The sequence below is a fragment of the Monodelphis domestica genome, chromosome 4 (genome assembly GCF_027887165.1).
Source record: "Monodelphis domestica isolate mMonDom1 chromosome 4, mMonDom1.pri, whole genome shotgun sequence".
Classification (NCBI taxonomy): domain Eukaryota; kingdom Metazoa; phylum Chordata; class Mammalia; order Didelphimorphia; family Didelphidae; genus Monodelphis; species Monodelphis domestica.
The window spans coordinates 219,012,316-219,038,216 of record NC_077230.1 but is presented as its reverse complement, the minus strand read 5'-3'; the positions used below and the strand labels follow the sequence as shown (position 1 = coordinate 219,038,216).

The 25,901-nt window shown below is 36.1% G+C and overlaps 1 protein-coding gene and 1 pseudogene across 2 annotated transcripts in view; one reads left to right on the top strand and one right to left on the bottom strand.

Annotated features, from left to right (window-relative positions):
* Positions 1 to 11,221, top strand: part of SF3B1 (splicing factor 3b subunit 1) — a 48,802-nt gene extending 37,581 nt beyond the window's left edge. Inside the window, exons 18-25 of one of the 2 annotated variants that reach the window (XM_001369907.4) lie at positions 91 to 312; positions 885 to 1,067; positions 1,166 to 1,277; positions 2,971 to 3,091; positions 4,423 to 4,554; positions 6,890 to 7,162; positions 8,204 to 8,420; positions 8,791 to 11,221. In XM_001369907.4, coding sequence (XP_001369944.1) covers positions 91 to 312; positions 885 to 1,067; positions 1,166 to 1,277; positions 2,971 to 3,091; positions 4,423 to 4,554; positions 6,890 to 7,162; positions 8,204 to 8,420; positions 8,791 to 8,949 — 1,419 coding nt within the window. In that variant the 3' untranslated portion in view covers positions 8,950 to 11,221. Of the gene's footprint in view, positions 1 to 90; positions 313 to 884; positions 1,068 to 1,165; positions 1,278 to 2,525; positions 2,596 to 2,970; positions 3,092 to 4,422; positions 4,555 to 6,889; positions 7,163 to 8,203; positions 8,421 to 8,790 lie in introns of those variants that run through there. The other variant, XM_056794158.1, reaches the window with a different exon arrangement.
* A 12,988-nt stretch (positions 11,222 to 24,209) lies between these two features.
* On the bottom strand, positions 24,210 to 25,257 carry LOC100022213 (ubiquitin-conjugating enzyme E2 J1-like; annotated as a pseudogene).
* Positions 25,258 to 25,901: the final 644 nt, after the last annotated feature.

Sequence of the window (25,901 nt, the reverse complement as noted above, 5' to 3'; positions counted from 1 at the left end):
CAAATTGTTATCATGATGCCTCTAACCTTCACTTCCTTAAAATAAAAATGAATTAAGAATGTTTTTGAGGTTGTTTTTTCTTTTTTTCAGTTAGTAGATACCACAGTGGAATTGGCAAACAAAGTAGGTGCAGCAGAAATTATTTCCCGGATTGTGGATGATCTGAAAGATGAGGCTGAACAGTACAGGAAGATGGTTATGGAAACTATTGAGAAAATAATGGGCAACTTGGGTGCAGCAGATATAGATCACAAACTTGAAGAGCAACTTATTGATGGCATCCTTTATGCCTTTCAGGAACAAACCACAGAGGTAACCAGTTTAAGTTGTAAGAACGTTTTACCATTTTTTTTTAAATAACATAATAAAGTTGGTTACACTTCAGTGTCCTTTGCTTTTATACAAATATAAAGAATGAAATTTCAATGGATCCTTGTTTATTCAAAGTTTTCCTGTGATAAAACTTAAAATTTGAATCCGTCTTTAATTTTCCAAATTTTTTACTCTTGAAAGAGTGTTTTTCATTGTGCAGTTTTTACTTCTTCCTTTAAGCCACAGTGAACCACACCAGGAAAAACTCTTGATTTAGGGTCAGACAACTAAGATGCTAATAATAGCCCTTGCTTTGACGCTTCATAGTAGTTGAATGACTTGTTGGATGTCATTAAACCTGAGTTTCAATTTCATTATCTGTAAAAAGAGCTTAAGAGTTCTCTGCACATTCTGCTTTAGAGTTTTTGTAAGGAATTGCTTTGTAAAATTTAAAACACTATAAATATGAGGAAGAACCTTTAAAATGGTAAGGAAATCCCAGAAGTATTCATCTTCTATATTAACTGTTCTACAGTGTAGATTAATTGCCTCTTTTTTTTTCTTTTTTTAAGGACTCAGTGATGTTGAATGGTTTTGGCACAGTGGTCAATGCCCTTGGCAAAAGAGTCAAACCATACTTGCCCCAGATTTGTGGTACAGTTTTGTGGCGTTTGAACAACAAATCAGCCAAAGTTAGACAACAGGCTGCTGACCTCATCTCTCGTACTGCTGTTGTTATGAAAACTTGTCAGGAGGTAATTTTTTTTTATGTTCTCTCTTTTTTCTCTTTCTCTTCTATATAAAATGTTAAGTAATTTAGTATCTGTTTCTAAATTACATTTTTGTGTTTTAGGAAAAATTGATGGGACATTTGGGTGTTGTCTTGTATGAATACTTGGGTGAAGAGTACCCTGAAGTGTTGGGAAGCATCCTGGGAGCACTGAAGGCCATTGTGAATGTAATAGGTATGGAATTTTGGGAAAATGTGAGATATACCTTAGCCTTGTTTTATTTATACATTGTTAATCTTCACTCAAGCATGGTAGTTGGGACAAAAATTCCCACTCCTGGTTTTGAACACACTTCTGGTTGCTCCAAACTAAGGAGGCCATGAAATTATTACATCTCCAAAGAAAAATAATTATTTTTAGGTTAATATTAGTATGTTAGGTCAGGAAGAGGATGTTCTAAATTTGGAAAGCTTGGCATTATAGAATTTAGATCTTTTGAGATATAGTGTCCTATCAATTTCTAAAATCCAATTTCAATTTTAGGATATAACATTAATATCAACAACTCAGAATTGGCAGATGACAAATCTTTAGTTTAAAGTTCATTTGATTTAATTAAGAGATTATGAAATCATTAGTTTGCAAGATATTGCTTCTTCACTTTTATTCATATCCCATCTAGTCTGCCTAGTAGATCTTTTAAAATAAAATACTCAGTTGTCCCAAAGGAAGTGTAAAAAAACAGTTGCAGCAAGCTTAGAATAGACTATTTTTAGAAAGTGGAGAATAAGGATGAGCTTTTAGTAAGAGGGCAGTATGATGAAGCAAGACAGCTTTCCCGATAATAATAATAATAACTTACATTTATATAATGCTTTAAGGTTTTCAAAGCGCTTTCCTCACAACAACCCTATGAGGTAGGTAGTGCAAGTATTATGCCCATTTTACAGATGAGGAAACTGAGGCTCTGAGAAGGTAAGTGACTTGGCACAGCTAATAAGTGTGTGAGGTGGGATTCAAACCCAGGTCTCCTGATTCCAAGTCCAGCCCTCTAGCTACTGTATTACACTGCATCTCTTTCATAGTATCATTTCATTGTGTCTGAAGTATAGCTACTATCACAGTTAACCCCTTCAGGGTTTGGAGGGGCCCCAAGTAACCTCCATGAAGGTAGTCAGCTATGGGCTGTGGCAGCTACTTGTCTTACTAACTTAACAAAAGATATTTATGCAAAGTCAGAGAACTAAAACACTGCATTGACATATATGCATATAATCCCCAAATCAATTAAGTCCTTTTAAACTTGAAAGATTCAATTTGTTGAGGGATAATCATTTGGCTCTGGTGTGCATGGGGTTTTCAAACCTTATGGTTTGCCTGGGGAAAGTGGGAAAGACAATGGAGAGCAAAACAGTCAGAGCTAAAAATCTTTGAGTGAGAGCAAGAGCCCCTGCCAGCTGCCTCCTTTTTTTCTCTCCATAGGTTTAAATACCACCCAAGTATCCCCTGCATTGCAGGGAGACTGGAGATCTGTTTGTTTTGCAGTTAAAGGGTAAGGGGGCCCTTTCTAAAATTTTTACTTTAATTTAAACTTCTACCCCTGGTTTGAAGTAGTATTGTGCTTTGCCAGATCATTAGATATAGACCCTTGTTTCAATGTCAGTGTAAAAACACATTCCAAAACCAAATAAACTTTTTTGGGGATTGTTCACCGCTTTGAATTGCCCATCTCACTGATTTTCTTTCATTTAATGTGCATAATTGAAAGTTGATGGCAAAAGTGAAATTTAGAAATCAGTGTCTGAAGTTCTCTATAGGTAGTTGAAAGTCTTATACCTAGTTGTATACACAAAAGTTGCTCAATAAAGGTAGAAATAAAAATATGGTTCACATATTAATTGATTGTTTATTGATTTTCATTAAATAGGTATGCACAAGATGACTCCACCAATTAAGGACTTACTGCCAAGGCTTACACCTATCTTAAAGAACAGACATGAGAAAGTACAAGAAAACTGTATTGATCTTGTTGGACGTATTGCTGACAGGTATTGCTAAAAAACTTAAAAGAAAATTTTCCTCCAGAAACTATTCATCTTAAAAGTTAACTTTGAATTTGTTGATTCCCAGAACATAAAATAGTTTATATATACTTTATTTGTTAAAAATAATTTCATGTTGTTGAGGTCAGCCTAAATTATTAGTTCATTAATGATATTGTTCAGTAGTTTTTTGCTAATATTTAAAGTGATAATTTCAAGACCTACTCAGATTTTCTGTTTGTATAATTTTTTTATTACTAATTTATTTTGTTTTACTTAAAATTTGTGATGCTGTGAGAGAGAATTGCATTTGATTACCTTTAAGAAAAAGTTTATTCCACCCCATCTCTGATGATTTTGGGCAAGTCACTTAACCTTTAGCTGCAGGGATAGTGCTGGCCTGCACTGGAAGGGAGTTTCTTCACCCAAGAGTTCCTATGTCAGTGAAAGCACTGGTCTTGTCCCCTATCTCTCCCACTCACTAGCTGAGGAAATCTTTCCAGGGGGTGGGTGGGGGGGAGATCCACAAACTTATTTGTTATTTGTTTTTTAAACCCTTACCTTCCACCTTAGAATCACTACAGTGTATTCATTCCAAGGCTGAAGAATGGTAAGGTGCTAGGCAATAGGGGTTAAGTGACTTGTCCAGGGTCACACAGCTAGGCTGGGCACACAGCTAGGAAGTGTCTGAGGTCAGATTTGAACCCAGGACCTCTCATCTCTAGGCCTGGCTCTCGATACTCTGAACCACCAAACTGCCCCCTTATTTTTAAAAATATTTTGATAACTTTATTTCAATAGAATTGATTTCCTTTGTTCTATGTATTTTATGCATTCAAAAACATTATTTGAGAAGGGATCCATAAACTTAACCTAATTGCCAAAATGGTGCATGGCACAAAAATGTTATGAAACTTGAGCTTAATTGTGGCCTAGCCAGTGTCATCACTTGAAGCCTCTGTTTCATTGTTGTGGGATTATGAAGGAATCTATAGGCTAAGCACTCTGGCATCCAGAGAGCAATATTGCTAGCTTTTAAGATGACTGGCCCATATGTATACAGTGCTGATATTATTGTGCTGCTGGTGGAACCTGATGGATTTTTAACTCATGTTGTGTGCACACATATACCCCTCTTGCCCTTCCCCCTGCCTCCAGCTAGCTAATTAGTGTATAATTACAGTCTTTTCATAGACCTAAGGAACCATTCACACATGATCTAGAGACATCAAGAAGAGGCCACAATGTTTTCAGATGTTACATATCTAATAATCCCACTATTAAAAAAGCCTTTTTATTGGTATATCAGAATATCTAATGACTTGTTTTGTTTTCAGGGGAGCAGAATATGTCTCTGCAAGAGAATGGATGAGAATTTGCTTTGAACTTCTAGAATTGTTAAAAGCTCATAAAAAAGCTATCCGGAGAGCCACAGTCAACACATTTGGTTATATTGCAAAAGCCATTGGGTAAGTAATTACTTTATTGATTTCTTGGACATTTATTATAAAATTTTCTTGTTATAAATTGGTTATATGTCTTTATAGTCAAGGTACTGAGTACTTAATATGTATTCTAAAATAGTTATAGCTAAGAAGGCACTTTTACTTTTATTATTTTCCACTGGCATTTTCTATAATTCCTTAATTCGAAATCAATTTAGTTGAAAAGGTGTTTTATAATCTTTTTAAATGTTATTTTGCCTTTTCCCTACCTATTGAAAAGGCAAGCAGTGATAATCATTATGCATGTGAAATCATGAAAAACATTTCTGTATTAGTCATATTGTCCCTCTCCCAAAGTAAGAAAAATGAAGAAAGTGAAATAAAAATGCTTCACTCTGCATTAAGTTCATTGATGTTCTGAATGTAGATAGCATTTTCTTGAATTACATTTGAAATCTATGGAAAATTTATATTTGAACTTTGGGTATTTTGTTTTGTACAAACAAAATATCAGTCATACTTATGTTTGTCACACTTCGAAGAATTATTCAACAGACATTTATTAAGTATCTACTATATTCTAAATCCTATATTAGTCCCATGGTTACAAAGATAGTCCTTTGCTTCAAAGAGTTTATATTCTATCAAGACAAATATCACTTTCAGAGTCAACAAAAGGCAATTTGTGAGGGGAAGAAGAAACAACTGGGGAGAAATTAGGAAATGCCATTTGTAGATAGATGATAGTTGAGCTACACTTTTGACAGAATAACTAGGGATTCTAAGAGACAGAAGTTAGGAGGGGGAAATATTGAGAGGTTGAGGACCGCCAGTACAAAAGTGCAGAGATTAGAGATGAAGATTTGTGTGTAAGGAATGGCAAGGAAGCTAGTTTGTCAGGCCAAGGAGTGCCTGAAAGAGTAATATCTACAGAGTATAGAAAGAGAGGTTGAGTTGGTTGTCTAGGGCTTTAAAGGCCAAGTAGAGGTATATATTTGTTCCAAGAAGTAAGAGGGAGGACTTATGCTTATTGGGCAGTAAGTGGCATGGTTCAGAACCACACTTTACGACAGCTACGTGTGTGGTTGGAGAGGAGAATCACTTGAGCCAGAAAGCTATTGCAGTAGTTCAAGCAAGAGGTTTCAACCAGGGTAGTGGCCATGTCATTGAGGAGGAGGGGCTAGATTCAAGTGTATAGTGGAGTTGGAATCCTTAAGATTTGGTAATTAATTGGATAAGGGAGAATGAGGAGTCTAGAATGAATGCAAAATTGTTTACCTGGATGACTGGAAAGATTATAATAGTGCTCTCCCCAGAAATAGAAAAGTTTAGAAGAGAGGTGAGTTTAGGGGAACAACAATAAGTTTTGTTTTGGATGTGTTGAGTTTAAGGTATCTTGACCCTTCAAAAATATCCATTAGGCAATTAGTGATAGAGGACTGGAACTTAGGAATTATTCTTAAATATTAACAAAAACCATGACATTAGAAAATCAGTTGAATACACACAAGACTAATTTGAGGAAACAAGAGATACATGCTCTTCCATGTTAATGCTCACTTAACCTGCATTATTAGCTCTTGGGCAGCAATAAAGTGCAAATCATTTGTATCTTCTCTGACTTAGTGAGTGATGAAGTGTGTGATAAATGTGATGCCATAGTTCATTCACATAGTTCTAATTCAAGTTTGGTTCTCATTTCACCTGCATTTTTATACAATTTCATAGTTATCTTCTTAAAATGTTAACTAACTTGCAACAAATAGCTATTGATGAGTTTGAGGTGAAGGCCATAGTCAGTACCCTCTCTTTATTATCATGTTTGAGAATAGAAGGAAAGAAAAAGAGAAAGTTGCTGCCTCCATACTGGGATATGGTAATGGTGCCATTACCAATTGCTTAGAGTTAGAGACCATCCAAACTTAATGCCTTACATGTTGCCAGACCAATGGGTCAGATAATCTGACTAGAGATTAAATTCAATGTAAACATTTCTGTGACTTCCATTTTAGAAATTGAAACTTATTGCTATATTTTTAAAAACGAACCAATCAGTCTGTTTCAATCTGCACTCATTCTCAGTTCTCTGAATGTGGATAGCAGGCAATTTTCCTTAGAAACAGTTAAAGAGAGGCTTTTATCTTAATGTCTTAGAAGATACTTTTGAGATCCTCTAGGTCTCTACTTGATTCATGAATCCTCCTTTCCCTATTTCTAACATTGAGTATTAACTAGAATCTGTGAGAATGTGGAGTATCACATTTTATATTTCTTTATAGAATTCTTTTCCATTGTTGTTTTCCAATATAGTTACTTTTACCTTTGATGCTAACAAGTTTGCTGGTGCATTTTCCCCTAGACCACATGATGTGTTGGCCACACTGCTAAACAACCTCAAAGTTCAAGAAAGACAGAACCGAGTATGTACTACAGTTGCCATAGCTATTGTAGCAGAGACATGTTCACCCTTCACAGTCCTGCCTGCACTAATGAATGAATATCGAGTTCCTGAACTGAATGTTCAAAATGGTGTTTTAAAATCACTTTCTTTCTTGTTTGAATACATTGGAGAAATGGGAAAAGACTATATTTATGCTGTCACACCATTACTTGAAGATGCTTTGATGGACAGGTCAGTTTTGTTTTGTTTTGTTTTTTAACTTAAATTTTGGTCTCTTTCTCTTCTTGTTGCTGTAAGAAATATAATAGCTATATATGACTCATTGAATAACACCTCATCAGTTTAATCTTGATACAGTGAAACTGGTTGACAGATCATTTCTTTTCAGGTGTTGTATGTACATATCTTTTTACACATGCATATATCTTTATCTGGAAATTTGAACTTCAAAAGCCTCAACCATTAGGAAGACAATTTTGAACACAGAAGTAAAAAAAAATTAGACCCTTGAACAATGAGAAAAGCTTATCACCACAAAGTCCTAGTATTTCTTTTTTTTTTTTCTCAGACGAGGTGTGGTATTGATATAAGGCCATTTGTAAAGCTCAAGTTAACAACTTTAATGAATATTGGGAAACTGCATTTGGGTGATTGAACCAGGAGGGTAATGATGTGAAAATCACTGTAAAAAAAATAATAGTGTTGGATCATTTAGCAGAGGATATATCCCTTTGTACATCAGAATCCCATTATCATCAACGGAAGGTTACATTAGTGTAATAAGTTGCCTAAGAGATGCTATAATTCCCATGAATACTAAGAAATTTGTATTCCCTTGTCTTGAGTAAGCTGTCTTTAGCATATGTTTGGGTTATCTCTGGTTTTAAATCTGAAGTTCAGATTTCATGAGGTTTCAGTATGTGGTATTTTATATATTATGCTATATGCATTGTGTCGGCTCTTTGAGTAGTAGATTTAAAAAATACTTTCTGATAACTCATTTTTCTTATAGTGAAATACTATAAGTTTGTTTTGGTGGGGGGAAAACAGTTTTCAAGCATGCTATGCTTTTGAACTAAATTCAGTTCTAATAATTGTAATAATAATAGGGTAATAATTCTAAGGAAACCAAAGTTTCAGAATGCTTTGATTTTTCCTAAAATAAATGGTGAATACACAGTGTATTTGCTATTAATGTTCTGAAGGAGGGAAGCTTCTAATAAGTAATAAGTGTTTTCTATAAAACTAAAACTAAATTTTGTTTTGTTACAGAGATCTTGTACATAGACAGACTGCTAGTGCAGTGGTGCAGCACATGTCTCTTGGGGTTTATGGATTTGGTTGTGAAGATTCTCTTAATCATTTGTTGAATTATGTATGGCCTAATGTATTTGAGACATCTCCCCATGTTATTCAAGCAGTTATGGGAGCCCTGGAAGGCCTAAGAGTTGCTATTGGACCATGTAGAATGTTGCAATACTGTTTGCAGGTATGTTAAAGTCGAAAAAAGATTAATTTGTGGTTTGACGCATTTAAATCAGTTTTTGTAATGATGAAAATAGTTTGGTAAAAATCAATTACTAAATTAATAAACTACTGTTCTTAATTATCTATAGGACACTACGTATATGGGCAAAGCAGTTACATCATTAAGGAAAATGACAAAAGAATCGGATCTTGTCTGAACAAATTGCTTAACAGTTTAGAAAATTGATTTACCCTTTGAGAAGAAAAAAAATATCCAGACTTCTGGATGACTATTTTATGTTTGAAATATGCTTCTGAAAAGCAGATAACATCAGTATGTTGCTTAAAAAACCAAAGTAATCTTAATTTATTTTTTATTTTTTTATTTTTAGGGTTTGTTTCACCCAGCCAGAAAAGTCAGAGATGTATACTGGAAGATTTACAATTCTATCTACATTGGTTCACAGGATGCACTCATAGCACATTATCCCAGGATCTACAATGATGAAAAAAACACCTATATTCGTTATGAACTTGACTATATCTTATAATTTTATTTGTTTGTTTTTGTGTTTAATGCACAGCTGTTCCACACCTTAAACTTGCTTCAATTCGGTGATGTAAAATTTTAAACATTGCAGATCAGCGTAGAACTGGTCATAGAAGAAGAGCTAGAAATCCAGTAGCATGATTTTTAAATAACCTGTCTTTGTTTTTGATGTTAAACAGTAAATGCCAGTAGTGACCAAGGACACAGTGATTACACACAATTTACTGGAGGGATTTCATTTTGAATTCATCTTTATGAAGATTTAGATTTCATTCCTTGTGTTTAAAGGGGATGTTTATTTGAAAAATAAACATTTGTGTACAAAATGCTAATTTGTGTGTGTTTTTTGAACATGGAGACTTGTAAAATGAGGAACTTTAAGTGTTGGTTTGTGTAGGTTGAGTGGCATAATTTAACTTGTCACCTAAATTTTATTTTAAAAGGCAAGAAAAATGCACATTTCTCTTAAGTGTGACAAATGTGTTTGTCAAAAGTGATACAATCCCATTGTTTCCCCCTTATTTCAGGGTAAGAAAGCTTTGGGAGTTACTCTTGACTCTGAAAATAGCATAACCATTCCACCATGAAGGTTCATTCATTGTCACCACAGAAAGAGCACCTTTACTGATTTGTCTTGAATAACATTTTGCACTTACATAGCGCCTTTCATCTCTTAATGATCTCAAAATGCTTTTATAGACAAGCATTGTTAAAACAAATGTTGAAAGTTGTATCCAACTTTTGATAACAAATAACCAATTTACTGTAGGAAAACCTGACTAAATTTTTAAGGGTATCTTCTACTGCAAAGTATTTTTATCTATTGTGAGGGAGATAATCTTCAAATAACTGAAATAATAAAAGAGAAAGTTTTCAGTCTCCCAAGTGTGACAGAGTCAGATATCTATTTGATCATTCTTGATTCAATATTATAGATACCAATGAAATCAGTTTTTTCTGCTTCACATTTGTTTTGCATTAGGCACTTATTAGCTAATGAATGAATTTTCAAATTTCAAGCCGGACTGAAATATACACCATTTTTGGAGGGGACCAGCACTAAATAAGTGCCATTCTCTAATAAGCAATATTTTAGAAAAGGTTGTTCTCTACCTCCCCCTATAGCTTCTCTGCTCTTGCGTTTTTGTGGTCCAGCATCCCTCATTTAAGGTTTTGGCTTTACCCATGGCTTTTTTGCCCTTATGTTAGTATTTAGGTAAGTATGAGATATAGTGGGAGAGAAAATGCTCATGGCACTGTAAGGCAATATTTTTCCCACTTTGTCTAATACTAGCCACTTAGTATACTAGCTTTTTGAAATGTGTTTTGTTAGCTTTAGAAGAGAGAAGTATGGCAATAGTATTAAGTTTACTTCTACAGAATTGCTATTTGGGCAGTAAAATTTGAACTGTGGTTGTCATGCATGGAATAGTTTCTGGCAGTGACCCATTAATATATGTTACATGACTCTTCCCTACCTCCCACCATCCCCACACTCAGTTATGTATGTTCTGAAATGATCTTCACATACTTCTTGTAGCAAATATTGATAATAGTAGGTAGAAATGGCATAATTGTTAAAATCATGCTATTAATAATGGCTGGTGTCAAATTAGCATCAAAATTGATCATGAGACTTGAAGAAAAGATTACAAAGCCAATTTGGAATATGCTAGGTTTTGCGTGCAATATGTTCTTTTCAACTGTGGCAGAATTTGAAAATATAATTCAAGTACTCCTCATGTACCTACTATGTGCTGAGCACCTTGCTACATACGTGAAAGTATCTATGCATTTGTTGTGGCAAAATAGAGCACAGGAGACTACTACACCATAAGTGACTTTATAAATGCAGAGAATTTGTGGGCACAGACAGGGGAAGTCCTAAAGGATGCAATCTTAAACATCTGGACCAAACAAAGGCTCAAGAGTTCCTTAAGAGTTAAACTATTGTTTTGTATGCTTATTATTGAACAAGAAAAGCATTTTGTGAAAGTGAAAGACGCTATGTGAAGTTAAATTCTCTTCTCCAAACTTCTTTCCCACTTTGTTTTGATGTTCCTAAAGCTAAACTTAAACAAGGGCAGAAATTAATGTAATGGGGAAAGTGGGTGGGTTCTTTTCTGCACTTTTGTTGGTTCCTTTGTGGGCCTTTGCCCTCTCAATTAATCTCTTTGGCTGTTCAATTTTTTCTTATTGTATTTTTAAAATTTGTTGTATAGTACCCTGTGACCATCAGGCACCATCAGATAAATAAAACTTATTATATCTAATGATTTAGTAAGACCAATTTTTAATCGGCTAGTTTGAATATGTTGATATCACACTGTATACTGTCTTCGGTATGCCACTTTACTAATAGCTATCATGAGATCTTTGGACTGAGGATGTTCTGATTAGAGAAGTTAATGAAGAACCAAAGAATTTTTAAGTAATGCAAGTTGAAAAATGGTCATAGCCACATGAGGTTTTTTGTTTTTTAAATTTCTAACATTTTGCAAATAGCTTTCAAGTTTCTAAAGTATCATTGTGGAGTGAAGTATCAGTGTGGAGCACAATAATTGCAAGAAAATTTTTAAGAAAACTGTTAAGAGTTGGGTAGAAGTTGTAAATAGCTTTCAAGTTTCTAAAGTATCATTGTGGAGTGAAGTATCAGTGTGGAGCACAATAATTGCAAGAAAATTTTTAAGAAAACTGTTAAGAGTTGGGTAGAAGTTGTTCAGAGATCTATTGCCTTAAGATTCATACCACTGAGTTTATTCAGTACTAAAGAAAATGTTAGTGCCAGGAGGAAAGTTTCTTGAGGGCAAAACAATTTTAAATACTCATTTTCAGATAAAATTTTGTTTATAGCTATAATATAGTCATTATATAATCTAGATGTTAAGTCAATTAGCAAAAATTCCAGGGTCTTTTTTTTCAGGTTAGGATAAGATTGTTAATGATTCACTGCTCAATATTAATCCAAGAATTCCACCAAAGGAAAATTTGATTATTAGTAATAACATGCAAGTACACATCTTTTGGGGCAGCTAGGTGGCACAGTAAATAGAGTGCTGGGCCTGGAGTCAGGAAGATTCATCTTTGTAAGTGCAAATGCAAAACTAGGTGTATGGCCCTAGACAAGTCACCTAACTGCCTCTGTTTCACCATCTGTAAAATGAGCTGGAGAAGAAAATGCTAAACCAATATCTGACAAGAAAACTCCAAATGGGGTTGGTCATGGAGAATTGGTTATGTCAAAACCCAACAACAATAATAGACATCCTTTTGTCTTCTTGACTTGGTTGCAGTATTGGAAATACGGGTACTAAATTTTCATTTAGGATCTCAGATCAAAGTAGTCAATGGTCAGTAACCTTCATAAAATGTTTATGTCCATCTGCCAGGAATGTTAATCTAGTTAGCAATTATTTAGATTTTAAAATTTCAGATGGCTTGAGATGATCCATTAAGATTTGTCTTAATTAAGAATTGGGTAGGACACCACTGGCAAAGTATGTTTGTACAGATCCCCAGCTGACGTCCTATTTTGGAGCCTCTTCCTAGAATGGGTTCTTAAAGGCTGTGCAGTTGAAGCACAAACCAAAAAGTGCTACATGTCTGTCCAAGGTCCAGCCTAGCTATTTTCAAACATTTGACTTTAGGGTGATGGATTTTTTTTTTTTGGAAGACTAGCAGTTTACTCAGCAATGAATATGCTCTTGGGTACTCTCCAGCAGGTCTATCATTCTCAGGCCTCCTAAATCATTCTCTTAAGACTACAAGTTACAGTTGAGTTGTCAATTTGTATTTGTAGGAGAAATTTCCATAATGGAGTTTCTCACTGCTGAAGTCACAGATCCAAGAAGGAAAACAAAGGCTGGTAAATAAAAGTCAAGGGTGGATTGAATGCTTGAGATGAAGTGTCAAAGGAAGAAAATAGATGAATGCATTCATTAAATATTTCTTGAGCAAAAGCTTTGAGAAAGGAAAGAAATTTGATAGCATCTAGAGATTAACACCACCTTTGGAAATCTTTGAACCTGTCAGTAAATATTCTATTGTGAAAATATTTTTGTCACTGAAAACCTTAGGGCAAGAAATCATTGTCATAATTTGCTATCTGGGGCCAGGAAATCTTAAAACCCCAAGTAGATAGCAGTTGAACTTGAGATGTTGAACAGAATAAAGTAAGGTAGATGAGAGGAAAATAATATGAAAAAATTCCAGTAAAAGATTAGATATGAAGCATGTGACATGGAAGGGTTATGTCCTGGGTTACTGAAAGAAATTCTATAGAAATGAAATTAATAAAGCACTATAAATTAGTCATTGATTTTGCATTTGGGTGGTTTAACAACAAAAAATCTCTTATTTGATAGTTCAGATGGGATTAGGGGAGTTCTGGGTATGGAGAAAATTTCATTGCCTGATTTACTAATCTGAGAACCTGAGACTGGCAGATTCAGTGAATATCTGTTAATGCTCTTATTGAGGCCCTGTTGATTTAATTGGCTCTAAATTCCAAGTTTCATTGCCTGGTTTCACCTTGTTTGCATGGCCTTGGAGTATGGAAGCTTATTTCCTCATCTTTAAAATGAGAGGTTTGGACTAGATGAGCCCTAATGTCCATTCCAACTCTAAACCTGTGATATCTGATCCCTGAAGTTCAGTTTTCAAATCCCTTTATGATTACATGACTAAGTGAAGTTTTTTACCCTTGGTTTCCTTTAATTACTTTGTAAATTGTCTGTAATACAATTGTTTGCAGCAGAGAAGAGTAGGTGACCTTAAAGGATAAAAAGAACTACTTAGTACCAATTGAATCTTGTCAGGTAAGTGGCCACCCATAACACCTCTGCACAAGGCAGTTGCTCTATTTAAAATTGCTCCCTTGAAAACAATCTGGTACTGACTAAATAGATCAGTGATTCGAATATATTAGGGGTAAATGACCTCAGCAATCTAGTGTTTGGCAAAACCCAAGATCCCAGCTTTTGGGATAAGAACTCACTATTTGACAAAAGCTGCTGGGAAAACTGGAAAACATGGAAAGAGATCACATTTAGATCAATATCTCATACCCTATACCAAGATAAGGTCAAAATAGTTCTCCGACTTAAGCATAAAAAATGACATTAATAGTTTACTGTCTGATTTGTGGAGAAGGGAAGAATTTAAGACCAAATAAGAGCTAGAGAACATTACAAGATATAAAATGAATAATTTTGGTTATGTTAAAAAGGTTTTGTGCAAACAAAACCAATGCAACCAAGATTAAAGGGAAGCAACAAACCAGAGGAAAAAATTTTATAACAAATTTCTCTGATGACGGTCTAATTTCTCAAATATATAAAGAACTAAGTTAAATTTATAAGAAACCAAACCCCAATTGACAAATGGTCAAAGGATATGAATAAGCAGCTTTCAGATGAAATTAAAGCTATCAGTAATCATTTTTAAAATGTTCTAAATGTCTCTTGATTAAAGAAATGCAAATTAAAACAACTCTGAGGTACCACCTCACACCTATTTGTCAATATGACAGTAAGGAAAAATGATAAATGTTGGCGAGGATATGGAAAACTGGGATGTTAATGCACTGCTGGTGGAGTTGAGAACTGATCCAACCATTCTGGAGGGCGATTAGGAATTATGCCCAAAGGGTGATAAAAGATGCATACCTTTTTTTTTTTTTAATTTTTATTTGGTCATTTCCAAACACTATTCATTGGAAACAAAGATCATTTTCTTTTCTTCCCTCCCCCTCCTACCACCTCTCCCATAGCCCACGCGTGATTCCATTGGGTATCACATGTGTTCTTGACTTGAACCCATTTCCCCATTGTTGGTATTTGCATTAGAGTGTTCATTTAGAGTCTCTCCTCAGTCATATTCCCTCAACCCCTGTAGTCAAGCAGTTGTTTTTCTTCATTATTTTTACTCCCACAGTTTATCCTCTGCTTGTGGATAGTGTTTTTTAGATCCCTGCAGATTGTTTGGGGACATTGCATCGCCACTAATGGAGAAGTCCATTACCTTCGATTGTACCACAATGTATCAGTCTCTATGTACAGTGTTTTCCTGGTTCTGCTCCTTTTGCTCTAAGATGCATACCTTTTAATGCACTAATTTGATCCATTAATACTACTACTAAATCTGTATCCCAAAGAATTTTTTCCCCTTTTTTATTTAAAATCTTTTTCCATGGTGTGACAATGAAAATATGGGTTCAAGACTTTGAATTGTCAAAACTGTAAAGATAATTTTAGTGTCTTGAATTAAATAAAAAATAAGTGGTCGCCATGTGAAAAATTCCCAAATATGAAATACCCAAGTCAGCTGGGGTTTATGGAGATTTTAATTAATACAAATCAAAGAATTAAGGAAAGAGAAAGAGACAGAGTAAGAGGAAATAGTAGGAAAAGGCTAGGGCCTAGGCCTTTTCTCTTTAAGAGAGAAACTAAGTCAGTCTTTAATCACTCACCACAAGATCTTTCCAAGCAAAACTCTAGTATTCAGAGACCCAGAAGCCTCCTCTGACTCCTGACCTACTACCAAAGCTGAACTAAATCAAGCTACCTTGAGCTGGTTCAGACAGTTCCTTTTAAAAAGAAATTTCTCTTATGCCACCTCCCCTAAATTTTCACATCTACCAATCACAGTAGATGCTTTCCCTAGGACAGCCATTCTTAGTTTTTAGTTCTCACCTTCTCTGGGTAGATTATATCTTCTGAGTACTTCACACCTCTTTACTAAGCTTGTCCCTAGCAAGTTGCCTGACCTTTTAGTGATTAATTTGGCCTTCATAGGTACTTAGCACCCTTTTGTATTAGATCTAAAAATAGACCTAGCATGGGTTAAGTACTTTTTCATTGTTCACTAAGGAGTTTTACAACTTTATCTTCCCCTAAAGTATGCCTAAGTATGGGTGGAGTAAGGTTAAGTTCTCAATACATTCCTGATCAAGTACCTCCATTGTTTAAATGGGGAATAACCTTAACCATAACCTTAAGATAACTTTCCAAGGTAGAGTGAGAAATTTTAAGATTCACAATGGTTACATGATTCATGCTCCACTGCACTCTTTCCTTCCTCCTTCTGAAGTCAACAAGCAGTTCCACTGGGTTATACATGTATCATTGTTCAAAACCTATTTCCATGTTATTTATATCTGCAGTAGAGCGATCCTTTATTATCAAAACCCCAATCATTTCCCTGTCGCACTATGTGATCGATCCCATTTTTTATATATATGTATGTATATCTATATATATATATATATATTTACTTATTTAATTTAGAATATTTTTCCATGATTCATGTTCTTTCCTTCCCCTTTTCCCTCTCCCCTCCTGTAGCCAACAAGCAATTCCACTGGGTTTTACATATGTCATTGATCAAGATCTATTTCTATATTATTGATATTTGCATTAGGGTGATCATTTAGAGTCTATATCTCCAATCATAATCCCCATTGACTCATGTGATCAAGCAGTTGCTTTTCTCTCTTTTCCCCACAGTTCTTTCTCTGGATGTGGATAGTGTTCTTTCTCATGAGCCCCTCAGAATTGTCCTGGATCATTGCATTGCTGCTAGTAGAGAAGTCTATTACATTCAATTGTGCCACAATGTATCATCAGTCTCTGTGTATAATCTTTTCCTGGTTCTGCTCCTCTCACTCTGCATCACTTCCTGGAGGTTGTTCCAGTCTCCATGAAATTCCTCCAATTTATTAATCCTTTCAGCACAATAGTATTTCATCACCAACAGATACCACAATTTGTTCAGCCATTCCCCAATTGAAGGGCATCCCCTCATTTTCCAATTTTTTGCCACCACAAAGAGCACAGCTATGAATATTCTTGTACAAGTCTTTTTCCTTATTATCTCTTTGGGGGTACAAACCCAGCAGTGCTATGACTGGATCAAAGGGCAGACAGTCTTTTAAAGCTCCCAAAGGGGAAAAAAAAATTTAAATGGGAAAGGACCTGTTTGTACAAAAATATAGCTGCTCTTTTTGTGGCAGCAAAGATTTGGAAATTAGAGGGATATCCCTCAATTGGGGAATGATTGAATGGTGTTTAATATTGTTCTGCTATAAGGAATGATGAGCAGTATGATTTCAGAAAAAAGCTGGAAAGATCTACATGAACTGATGTAGAGCAAAATAAGTAGAACCAGTGTATCATTACACACAGTAACAGCAATATTGTGGAATGATCAAATGTGATAGGCTTTGCTACTAAGCAAAACAATGATCCAGGACAATTCTGAAGAGGAATGCTATCTGCCTCCAGAGAAAGAACTGGAGTTGGAGTAAAGATGCAGATGAAAGCATACTCTTTTTCACTTGTTTGAGGTTTTGAATTTAGAAGATTATTCACTTAAAAATGAACAATATGGAAATGTTTTGCGTGTTGATACATGTATAACCCAAAATGAGTTGCTTGCCAGCTCCTGGAGTGGGAAGGGAAGGAATGAGGGAGACAATTTGATCATATAATTCCAGGAAACTGATGTGGAAATTTGTTATTACATGTAATTGGTTTAAAAAAAAAGTAAATTTAAAAAAAAAGGTGAAAACAAAGCAAAGCAAAATTATTACCTTGTACGAAAACTCTGAAGATGTTTCAGATTTCTCAGGCTAAAGGACATGACAAAGGAAACCCACCCATAAGAATCCCCAAAGTGGGGCAGTTAGATGATCCAACAGATTGAGAACCAGGCCCAGAGATAGGAGGTCTGACCTCAGACACTTCCCAGCTGTGGGACCCTGGGCAAGTCACTTAGCCTCATTGCCTAGCCCTTACCACTCTTCTGCCTTAGAACCAATACATAGTACTGATTCCAAGACAGAAGGTAAGGGTTTGGGAAAAAAGGAATCTCCAAAGGATGGAGGCCATGTCTGTAGAAATTGCTCATAGATTTGAAAAACAGGAGGGGGGGGGGGAAGAAAGCAGAAGGTCACTGTTTGTTCATTGTCCTACTTTGCAACTGGCACTTTCCTGAGGCGACAGAATCATTTAAGTCACACTTGTAGCCATTTCCACAAAATTAGTAAATTTCCTATAAGCCATTGAAAAAATCCAAAACTCTTAATCAATGACACATGTAAAACCCAGTGGAATTGTGCATTAGATACAGGAAAGGGGTGGGAGGAGAGGAGGGAAAGAACATGAGTCTTGTAACCATGGGAAAATATTCTAAATCATCTAATTAAATAAAATTTAAAAGAACCTAAAACACACCGTCTAATTTGGGGACTTCTCAGCATGAGAAGAATCATCTCTGGAGGCAAAGATAACATGGATAGAGTGGTGAGCCTACTTTAGAAATATTCAAGTCTTGATCGCATGGAATGCACTTCTCTGCTAGCAGCAATGCAGTGATCCAGGACAACCCGAGGAACTTAGGAGAGAGAACACTATCCACATCCAGAGAAAGAACTGTGGGAACAGAAATCCGGAAGAAAATGTGATTTATCACTAATTTATATGGGTATAGGACTTGGGGTTTTGGTTTTAAAAGAGGACTATTACAAAAATGAATACTGTGGAAATAAGATTTGAGTGATAACACATGTTATCACTCATAACCCGGGCAACGGCTTCGACAGGCTGGCTAAACCTTGTGAGGGTAGCCATTGGGTCGACATCGACCCCTGGTGAACCAGGGCTTTGCTCACCCAGCATGTGAAGACTGCTTTGGCAGAACAGACGGAAGAAACCAATAAGAAGGTTCAACGGCTGAGATGGCGACACAGCAAAGCACTGTGGAGTGCTTAGGGCGTGATGGAGCACAAAAGACAACACAGCCATCCAATGCAGCTGAGGAAGTCTCCAGGTGTAATGACTTTTCATGCCAATGGACCCAGGCTTCCAATGCCGAGAGAGTGGGACTGTCTCTGTGCATCAACTTTTCCACTTAAATCTTCATGCACAGGTGTCTTTGTGCACAAAAACGCACAAAGACAATCGTCATCCTCGGTTTGAGAGACAACCAACAGATAACACATGTAAAACCCAGTGGAATTGCTTGTCATCTCTGGGAGTGGGAGCAAAGAGAGGAGTGTGGGAAAAATTTTAAAAATAAAATAAAATAAATAAAAATAGTATTCCATTATATTGATATACAGTACTTTGTTCATCAATTCCCTAATCTATGTTCCCCTTATTTGTTTTGAGTTCTTTGCCACAACTCCAAAAGAGCTACTAGAACTATTTTTGTACATGTAGTTCCTTTCCCTTTGATCTCTTCAGAGTATAAGAACGGCAGTGTGATCATTGGATCAAAGGAATGGACAGTTCAGTGATTTCTGGGACGTATTTCCAAATTGGTTCTCAGAATGGCTGGATCAGCACATAATTCCACCGACATTACAAGCAAGTTTGCTTGTTCTTCTGCAGCATTTCCAACAACTATTATTTTTCTCTTTTTTGTGTCTTTGTCAATCATGGGTATGAAGTGGAAGTTCAGAATTGTTTTAATTTGCATTTTGTATATTATATGGTCCATCATTTTATAGGGTTGGGACATACCTCGCTTTTGAATTCTTCTATTACTCCTGATGCTCAAAAGAGGGCAGCAAAGTCCATTAAAATGATTGATTCGGATTTAGGCTGTAAAGGGGCTCCGAGGTAAGAGAGGCAGAGCATCAAAAGAAATGAGAGAGATGAGGCAATACTACGTTGAGGTTATCTAGCCTGACTACCAGAAAGGTCTGCTTACATCAGACTTGGTCATGGGTCTGCATCAATGATCTTGGGCTCATGATTCAGATTGCTTTCTCCAAAGACAAGAAGACACGATGCTGCTGGTCTGAAGTCATTGGGGGGGGGGGGGGGTTCCACCACCCCCTTTTTTTAAAGTCTAGCATTCACAAGTGTTTGGATTGCCTCATACTCTAGGTCCTCAGGATATTTCAAGAAAGCTTTGGATGCTATAAAATACTTTCTTTTTCCTTTTAGCAGACAGTTCATTTCTTCTTCTGTGAAATCTGATTATCCAACTGATTGAAACCCACCCTCACTGCTAAGGAGAAACATGCCTCCTTCAAGTATGGTACTTTACATCAGTGCTTAGTTTTCAAAGAGCTTTCTTGAACCTCACTTCACTTCAGCTTCATGACTAACCAATGAAGTAGGCAAGGCAGGCGGTGGCACCCCCCCTTTTTATTAATTTAAAAGATTTAATTAATTAATTTAGACTATTTTTCCATGGTTACAAGATTCATGTTCTTTCCCTCCCTCTATTCACCCTCCCGTAGCCAACAAGCAATTCCACTGAGTTTTACATGTGTCATTGATCAAGACCAATTTCCATATTATTGATAATTGCACTAGGGTGATCCTTTATAGAGTCTACATCCCCAATCATATCCCCATCAGACCATGTGATCAGGCAGTTGTTTTTCTTTTGTGTTTCTACTCCCACAGTTCTTTCTCTGGATGTGAATAGTGTTCTTTCTCCTAAGTCCCTCAGAAATTTCTTGGATCGATGCTAGTAGAAAAGTCCATCACATTTGATTGTGCCACAGTGTATCAGTCTCTGTGTATAATGTTCTCCTGGTTCTGCTCCTTTCACTCTGCATCAATTCTTGGAGGTCGTTCCAGTTCACATGGAATTCCTCCAGTTCATTATTCCTTTGAGCACAATAGTATTCCATCACCAGCATATGGTATCCCCTTTATTGATGAGAAAACAGGTTCAGTCAGATGACTTACTCAAAGTCAATCAGTTTAAGAATCATAATCTTTGATACACTGTGGCACAATTGAATGTAATGGATTTCTCTACTAGCAGCAGTGCAATGATCCAAGACAATATTGAGAAACTTAGGAGAAAGAACAACATCCACATCCAGAGAAAGTACTGTGGGAGTAGAAACACAAAAGAAAAATAACTGCTTCATTACATGGGTCGAGGGGACATGATTGGGGATGTAGACTCTAAAAGATCACCCTAGTGCAAACATCAACAATATGGAAATACGTCCTGATCAATGACACATGTAAAACCCAGTGGAATTGCTCTTTCGCTACAGGAGGGTGAATGGAGGAGGGAAAGAACATGAATCTTCTAACCATAGAAAAATAGTCTAAGTTAATTAATTAAATACAATATTTTAAAAATTTTAAAAAAAAAGCATTCCCCCCTTGGATGAAATCTCAAGTGGGGGTGGGGAGAAATTACTATATAAAGAAATAACATAAGTGCTTTCTCTACCCTCAGGAGAATAACATATTAGTGGAATAAGTTAGTTCATTGTGATTGATAGTTTTCAAGAAGAGATTAGAAGGGGTCATCTAGATAGCACAGTAGATAGAGAGCCAGACATAGGGTCAGGAGGATCTGATTCCAATTCTGATTTCAGATACTTTCTAGTTGTGTCATCCTGGGCAAGTCACTTAACTACAGTTGCCCAACCCTTACTGTTCTTTTTTGCCTTAGAAGCAATACTTAGTATTGAAGGTCCTTGGTTTTTGTTTGTTTGTTTGTTTGTTTGTTTTAAGAATACTTAGTATGAAAGGTAAGGGTTTTTTTTAATTGTTTTTCTTTTTTTTTAAAGAGGTTGTAAAATTAATTACCTGGGATATTACCTATTTAAGTATGTGTTAGATTACTCTGAGGTCCTTCCTTTCCCTAAATTCTATGACTTTATTAAAGAATTGTGTTCTTTGGCAATTTTAGTAATCTCTTTGATTTTCAGAATTTCTATTTGTTGGGGGCAGCTGGGTTTGAGATTGGGGATTGAGAGTCAGGCCTAGAGATGGGAGGTCCTGGGTTTGAATCTGTCCTCAGACACTTCCTCATTGTGTGACCCCAGGCAAGTCACTTAACCCAAATTGCCTATCCCCCTTACCATTTTTTTTTGCCTTGGAACCAATATACATTAATAATTCTAAGATGGAAGGTAAGGGAAGAAAGAAAAGAAAGAAAGGAAAGGGAAGGAAAGAAAAGAAAAGGGAAGGGAGGAAAGAAAGAAGGAAAAAAGAAAGGAAGAAAGAAAGAAGGGAGAAAATGGTAAGAGTGAATGTGGATGGTTCTCTGCAGAGCCAGGTCAAGAGAAGAAACTGGGGGATAGCAGAGAAAACACTCTATTTGGTATCAAAGGATCTGAGTTTTAATCCTGGATTTGCCAGGTTTTTTTTTTAAATTTTTTTATTTTGGGCAAGTCATATTACCTCTATAAGCTTCATATTCCTTCTGTACAAAATAAGGCTAATAATATCTGTAGTATATATATATATATATAGTATATATATATATGTAGTATATAGTATAGTATACTATAGGTTTTCTGAGAGAACCACATTAGATAATGTTTACAAAGTACTTTGTAAATGTTAATGAACTATAGAACTCAGTCCCCCCTTCTCTCTAAAATCCCTCCTAGTCTAAATTCTGTGGTTATATTTGGAGATTTATTGTTTTTTCATTGCAAAGCAAATTTATTAAGGCTCAAGAAAACCACATTACATAGATTTATACAATGTGCTCTCATTTTAAATCTTACAACAAATAAAAACTAGTAGCTCTAGTGGATGAAAAGATGATCTCAAACTGTAAGGAGAAAATTAAACTTGCCATTCAATGCTACTTACAGATTGTTCACAATTACAACCTAAGTCAGATAAGTTTAAAAGTTATAAATTTAAACGGTTTAAAACTGCATAATGAACTTGATTAAGACCTTATAGCAGTTACATTCTGATTTAAAGTCCTTTGTGGGCTAGTTTCAGAATCTAAACACCATATTATTTTTTCCTGGTGAGAAAAGGTATTCTAAACAAATGACTTCCAAATGACCTTTTAGAACACAGCCCTTTCTTCAGTTGGGAGCTGCCTGGAGTAAAAATACAATCAGTCAGGCAACATGATGCACACCTGGAGTCTCTGCTGCTCGGGAGATTGAGGCTGCTGGTTGGCTTGAAACTGGGAATTCTGAGCCACAGTTAAGATTAAAGATGAACAGGTGTTTGCACTAAGTCTGGCACCAATATGGTGAGCTCCCAGTGAGCAGAGATGGAGAAACGAAGCAGGTTAAAGCTTCCAAACCAATCAATTGGCAGTGGGATCGGGCCCTGAGTAGCCCCTGCACTTCTAGCCAAGTGAGATAGGGAGACCCAGTCTCAAAAAAAATTTTTTTAAGAAGAAGAAATACAATGAAAGCTCTTCAATAATACTGCCCTAGTGATTGCCTGCAATGCTGCCATTGAGTTAAATGTATTAAAGAATAAAGATAGTATTTCCATGGCTCTGTTTTCCCACAAGGCATTGTAATAACCCTGGGTAACTTGTATGACATATTCCTGTAAGAGAATGTAATTTATCTTACAGTTAAGCCTTGGGCTTGGATCACGCTGACTTCATTTTAAATACACATTTTCCTCACTTTTTTCAATCACTTGCTTTTTCATAAAATATGGGCAAAACATTTCTTCAATACATTATGCATATTTTGGAAAAATTAAAAGATAGCACTGGGTAAATGATTATATTCCTTATTTATAAGTATTATAAGAACATGCTATATATAACCTTCCATTTAAAAAGCAAGATATACAACTGATATAATCAGACACAACATTCAAATCTTAAGATCAACTTATATAACTTCAAAGGAAAAAGAAATTATTTTCTGGCCTGGACCCTCTCTTTTACTAAAACCAAAGATCTGTGGGGATTTGAAACTATTTGGAGAAATAAAAGAAAATGTTTACAAAGCACCATTCCCTTTTCTTAGCCAATTCTATTCACAAATGTGGTAACTTTTTCTCCTCAAGTGCTTTAGTTGGAAGTAATTTTTCACCTTTACTAAAACATGGATTCTCACATGCACATAAATTTCATAAAATGCCCAATTCTACTTCACCTCCTATGAATGACATTTAAGTAGGACACTAGAATCTGAACCCTAGAAGGAAGGGGTTTTGCTTCTCTCTCTTCAGCTCTCCTCTGCTCTCCAATTATTCTGCTCAAGCAGATGTCTAGTACTTAACACTTGACATTTGAACACCACTTTTTATCCAAAGGACTTTACAAAAAATTATCACAAATTTTTACATAAGGAAATTGAGGCATAGAGAGCTATAAGGGATTTTCCAAGAGTCATAATGCAGGCCAGTGGTGGGATATGGGACTTCTGACTTCCAGTTTCTTGAGATAACTGTTAATGTACTCTCTATGGACATAATTAGCCTCAAAATCTGCCTAAATATATACTGACATTTATAAGGATCAAAAAAGGAGGTGAGGGACAAATACAAAAATTTGTAAACAATTCTTATATCATACCCACTGCAGAATGTTTAATGAAGCATTTGAGTCATAGCTCTTAAGACAAAAGCAATGTTATAACTCAAAGTCAATTATGTACTCATTGGCCAGATAGATGAGAGCTGCCAATGCTAGAGTCAGGATGATGATCAGTACAGCTGATCCAGTGTGATCCGTGTTGGGGTTGGCACTTGGCTGCTGGACTGGAACAGCAGGTGAAGTTGATGTTCTTCTTTGACTTTGCTGCTGGACCCGGCGCTGTCAAGGGCTCATGGAGGTATTCTTGGAAACAGTTTGGGGAGGCTCTTGTAGGGCTGTTGCAGTATTGTTCTGTGAATCATACAATGTATCCTGTTGTATACTGTATATATGTAGCTGTTGTATCCTGGAGTGTTGTTTCAAGCCTATCTTCCTGTTGTGGTTCACTTAAGGAGAAAGAGTGGTTTAAATCTGTCAAAGAAGGTTTTACAGATGAATTGACTTCAGCCTTGAAACTGATTTGTCTAGCAAGTTCCTTGGCTTCTTCATCAGTCTGGCTTGAATCACTTCCTGATGATAAAGGCAACAAGGCAATCTTCATTGCTGAGCCACATCTCTCACAACAGAAATCTTGTGACTTTTTGGCAAGTGCTCTTCTTTCCTCAGGTGAATAGTCTAGAGATCCTATAGCACCCTCTCCTTTTGTTGGCATAAATCCAATGATGGCTAACAATGCTGTTCTGATACTCCATGAAAGCTGCCAAGTTTCAGGATGATGCCCTGAGATGCTCAAACAAATTTTCTTGTGTACATCAAACCTTCCATTAGTCATTAATAGAGTAATGCTGGGTGGTTTCATAGGATATTCTGGTGGTAGCACTATTCGTCCATGATAAACTCCTCCATCGAAATCAGAATCTGGGGGACCCCTAACAGTGAAGTGCCATTCAAAAAGATTATCCTCTAAAGGCTGAGCATGGTCGTGATCTGTAGGATCTTTCAATTCTGCTGCTTCTTTCATTAAACATTTGATAGCTGGGCTCTTGAGCTTGTATTGGGTCTCCATGGTGGCCTCGCCACCCACCGCCTCCTCCTAGACTCAGCACCCCAGGTGGTAGCCCCAGCTCCCACCCGAGGGACTTCCTGAGCCAGGAAAGCTGTGTCCCTCAGTCTCCGCCCCTGGCGGCCTGTATATTTGGAGATTTAGAAGGGCAGCTCAAGGTGAAATGAGATACTGTGTCTGAAGCTCAAAGTTGCCTCTACAGGCAACCTTATTCTCAAATATTGCCCAGGGACAGGCTCTGTGTAGGTAAGACTTTTGTGTATTTATCAAATTTATAAATACTAGAAGTTGTAATAAATTCAAATTCACTCTTTTTAAATCCTTATCTTCCATCTTAGAATCAATACTGTATATTGTATTATATATACAACATAGTATATATAATAGCAGTCCTGCATTTGATGCCTCTGTCCTATACCCCAGTGCCTCTCTGGTTTTTTCTTTAAGATCTCTTTTCTTTCCTTTTTTTTTAGGCAATGTTATTTTAAAAAATGAAAACGATAGGTGGCAGTCAGATGGATCAGTGGATTGAGAGCTGTGAAAGAGAATTCTTTACTCTATTGTCTATCTTAAATTAATACTAACTTAAGTACCCCTACTTAGTAGCTCACTAGACTAAAGACAGGATTAACTCTCCTTTGTCTACT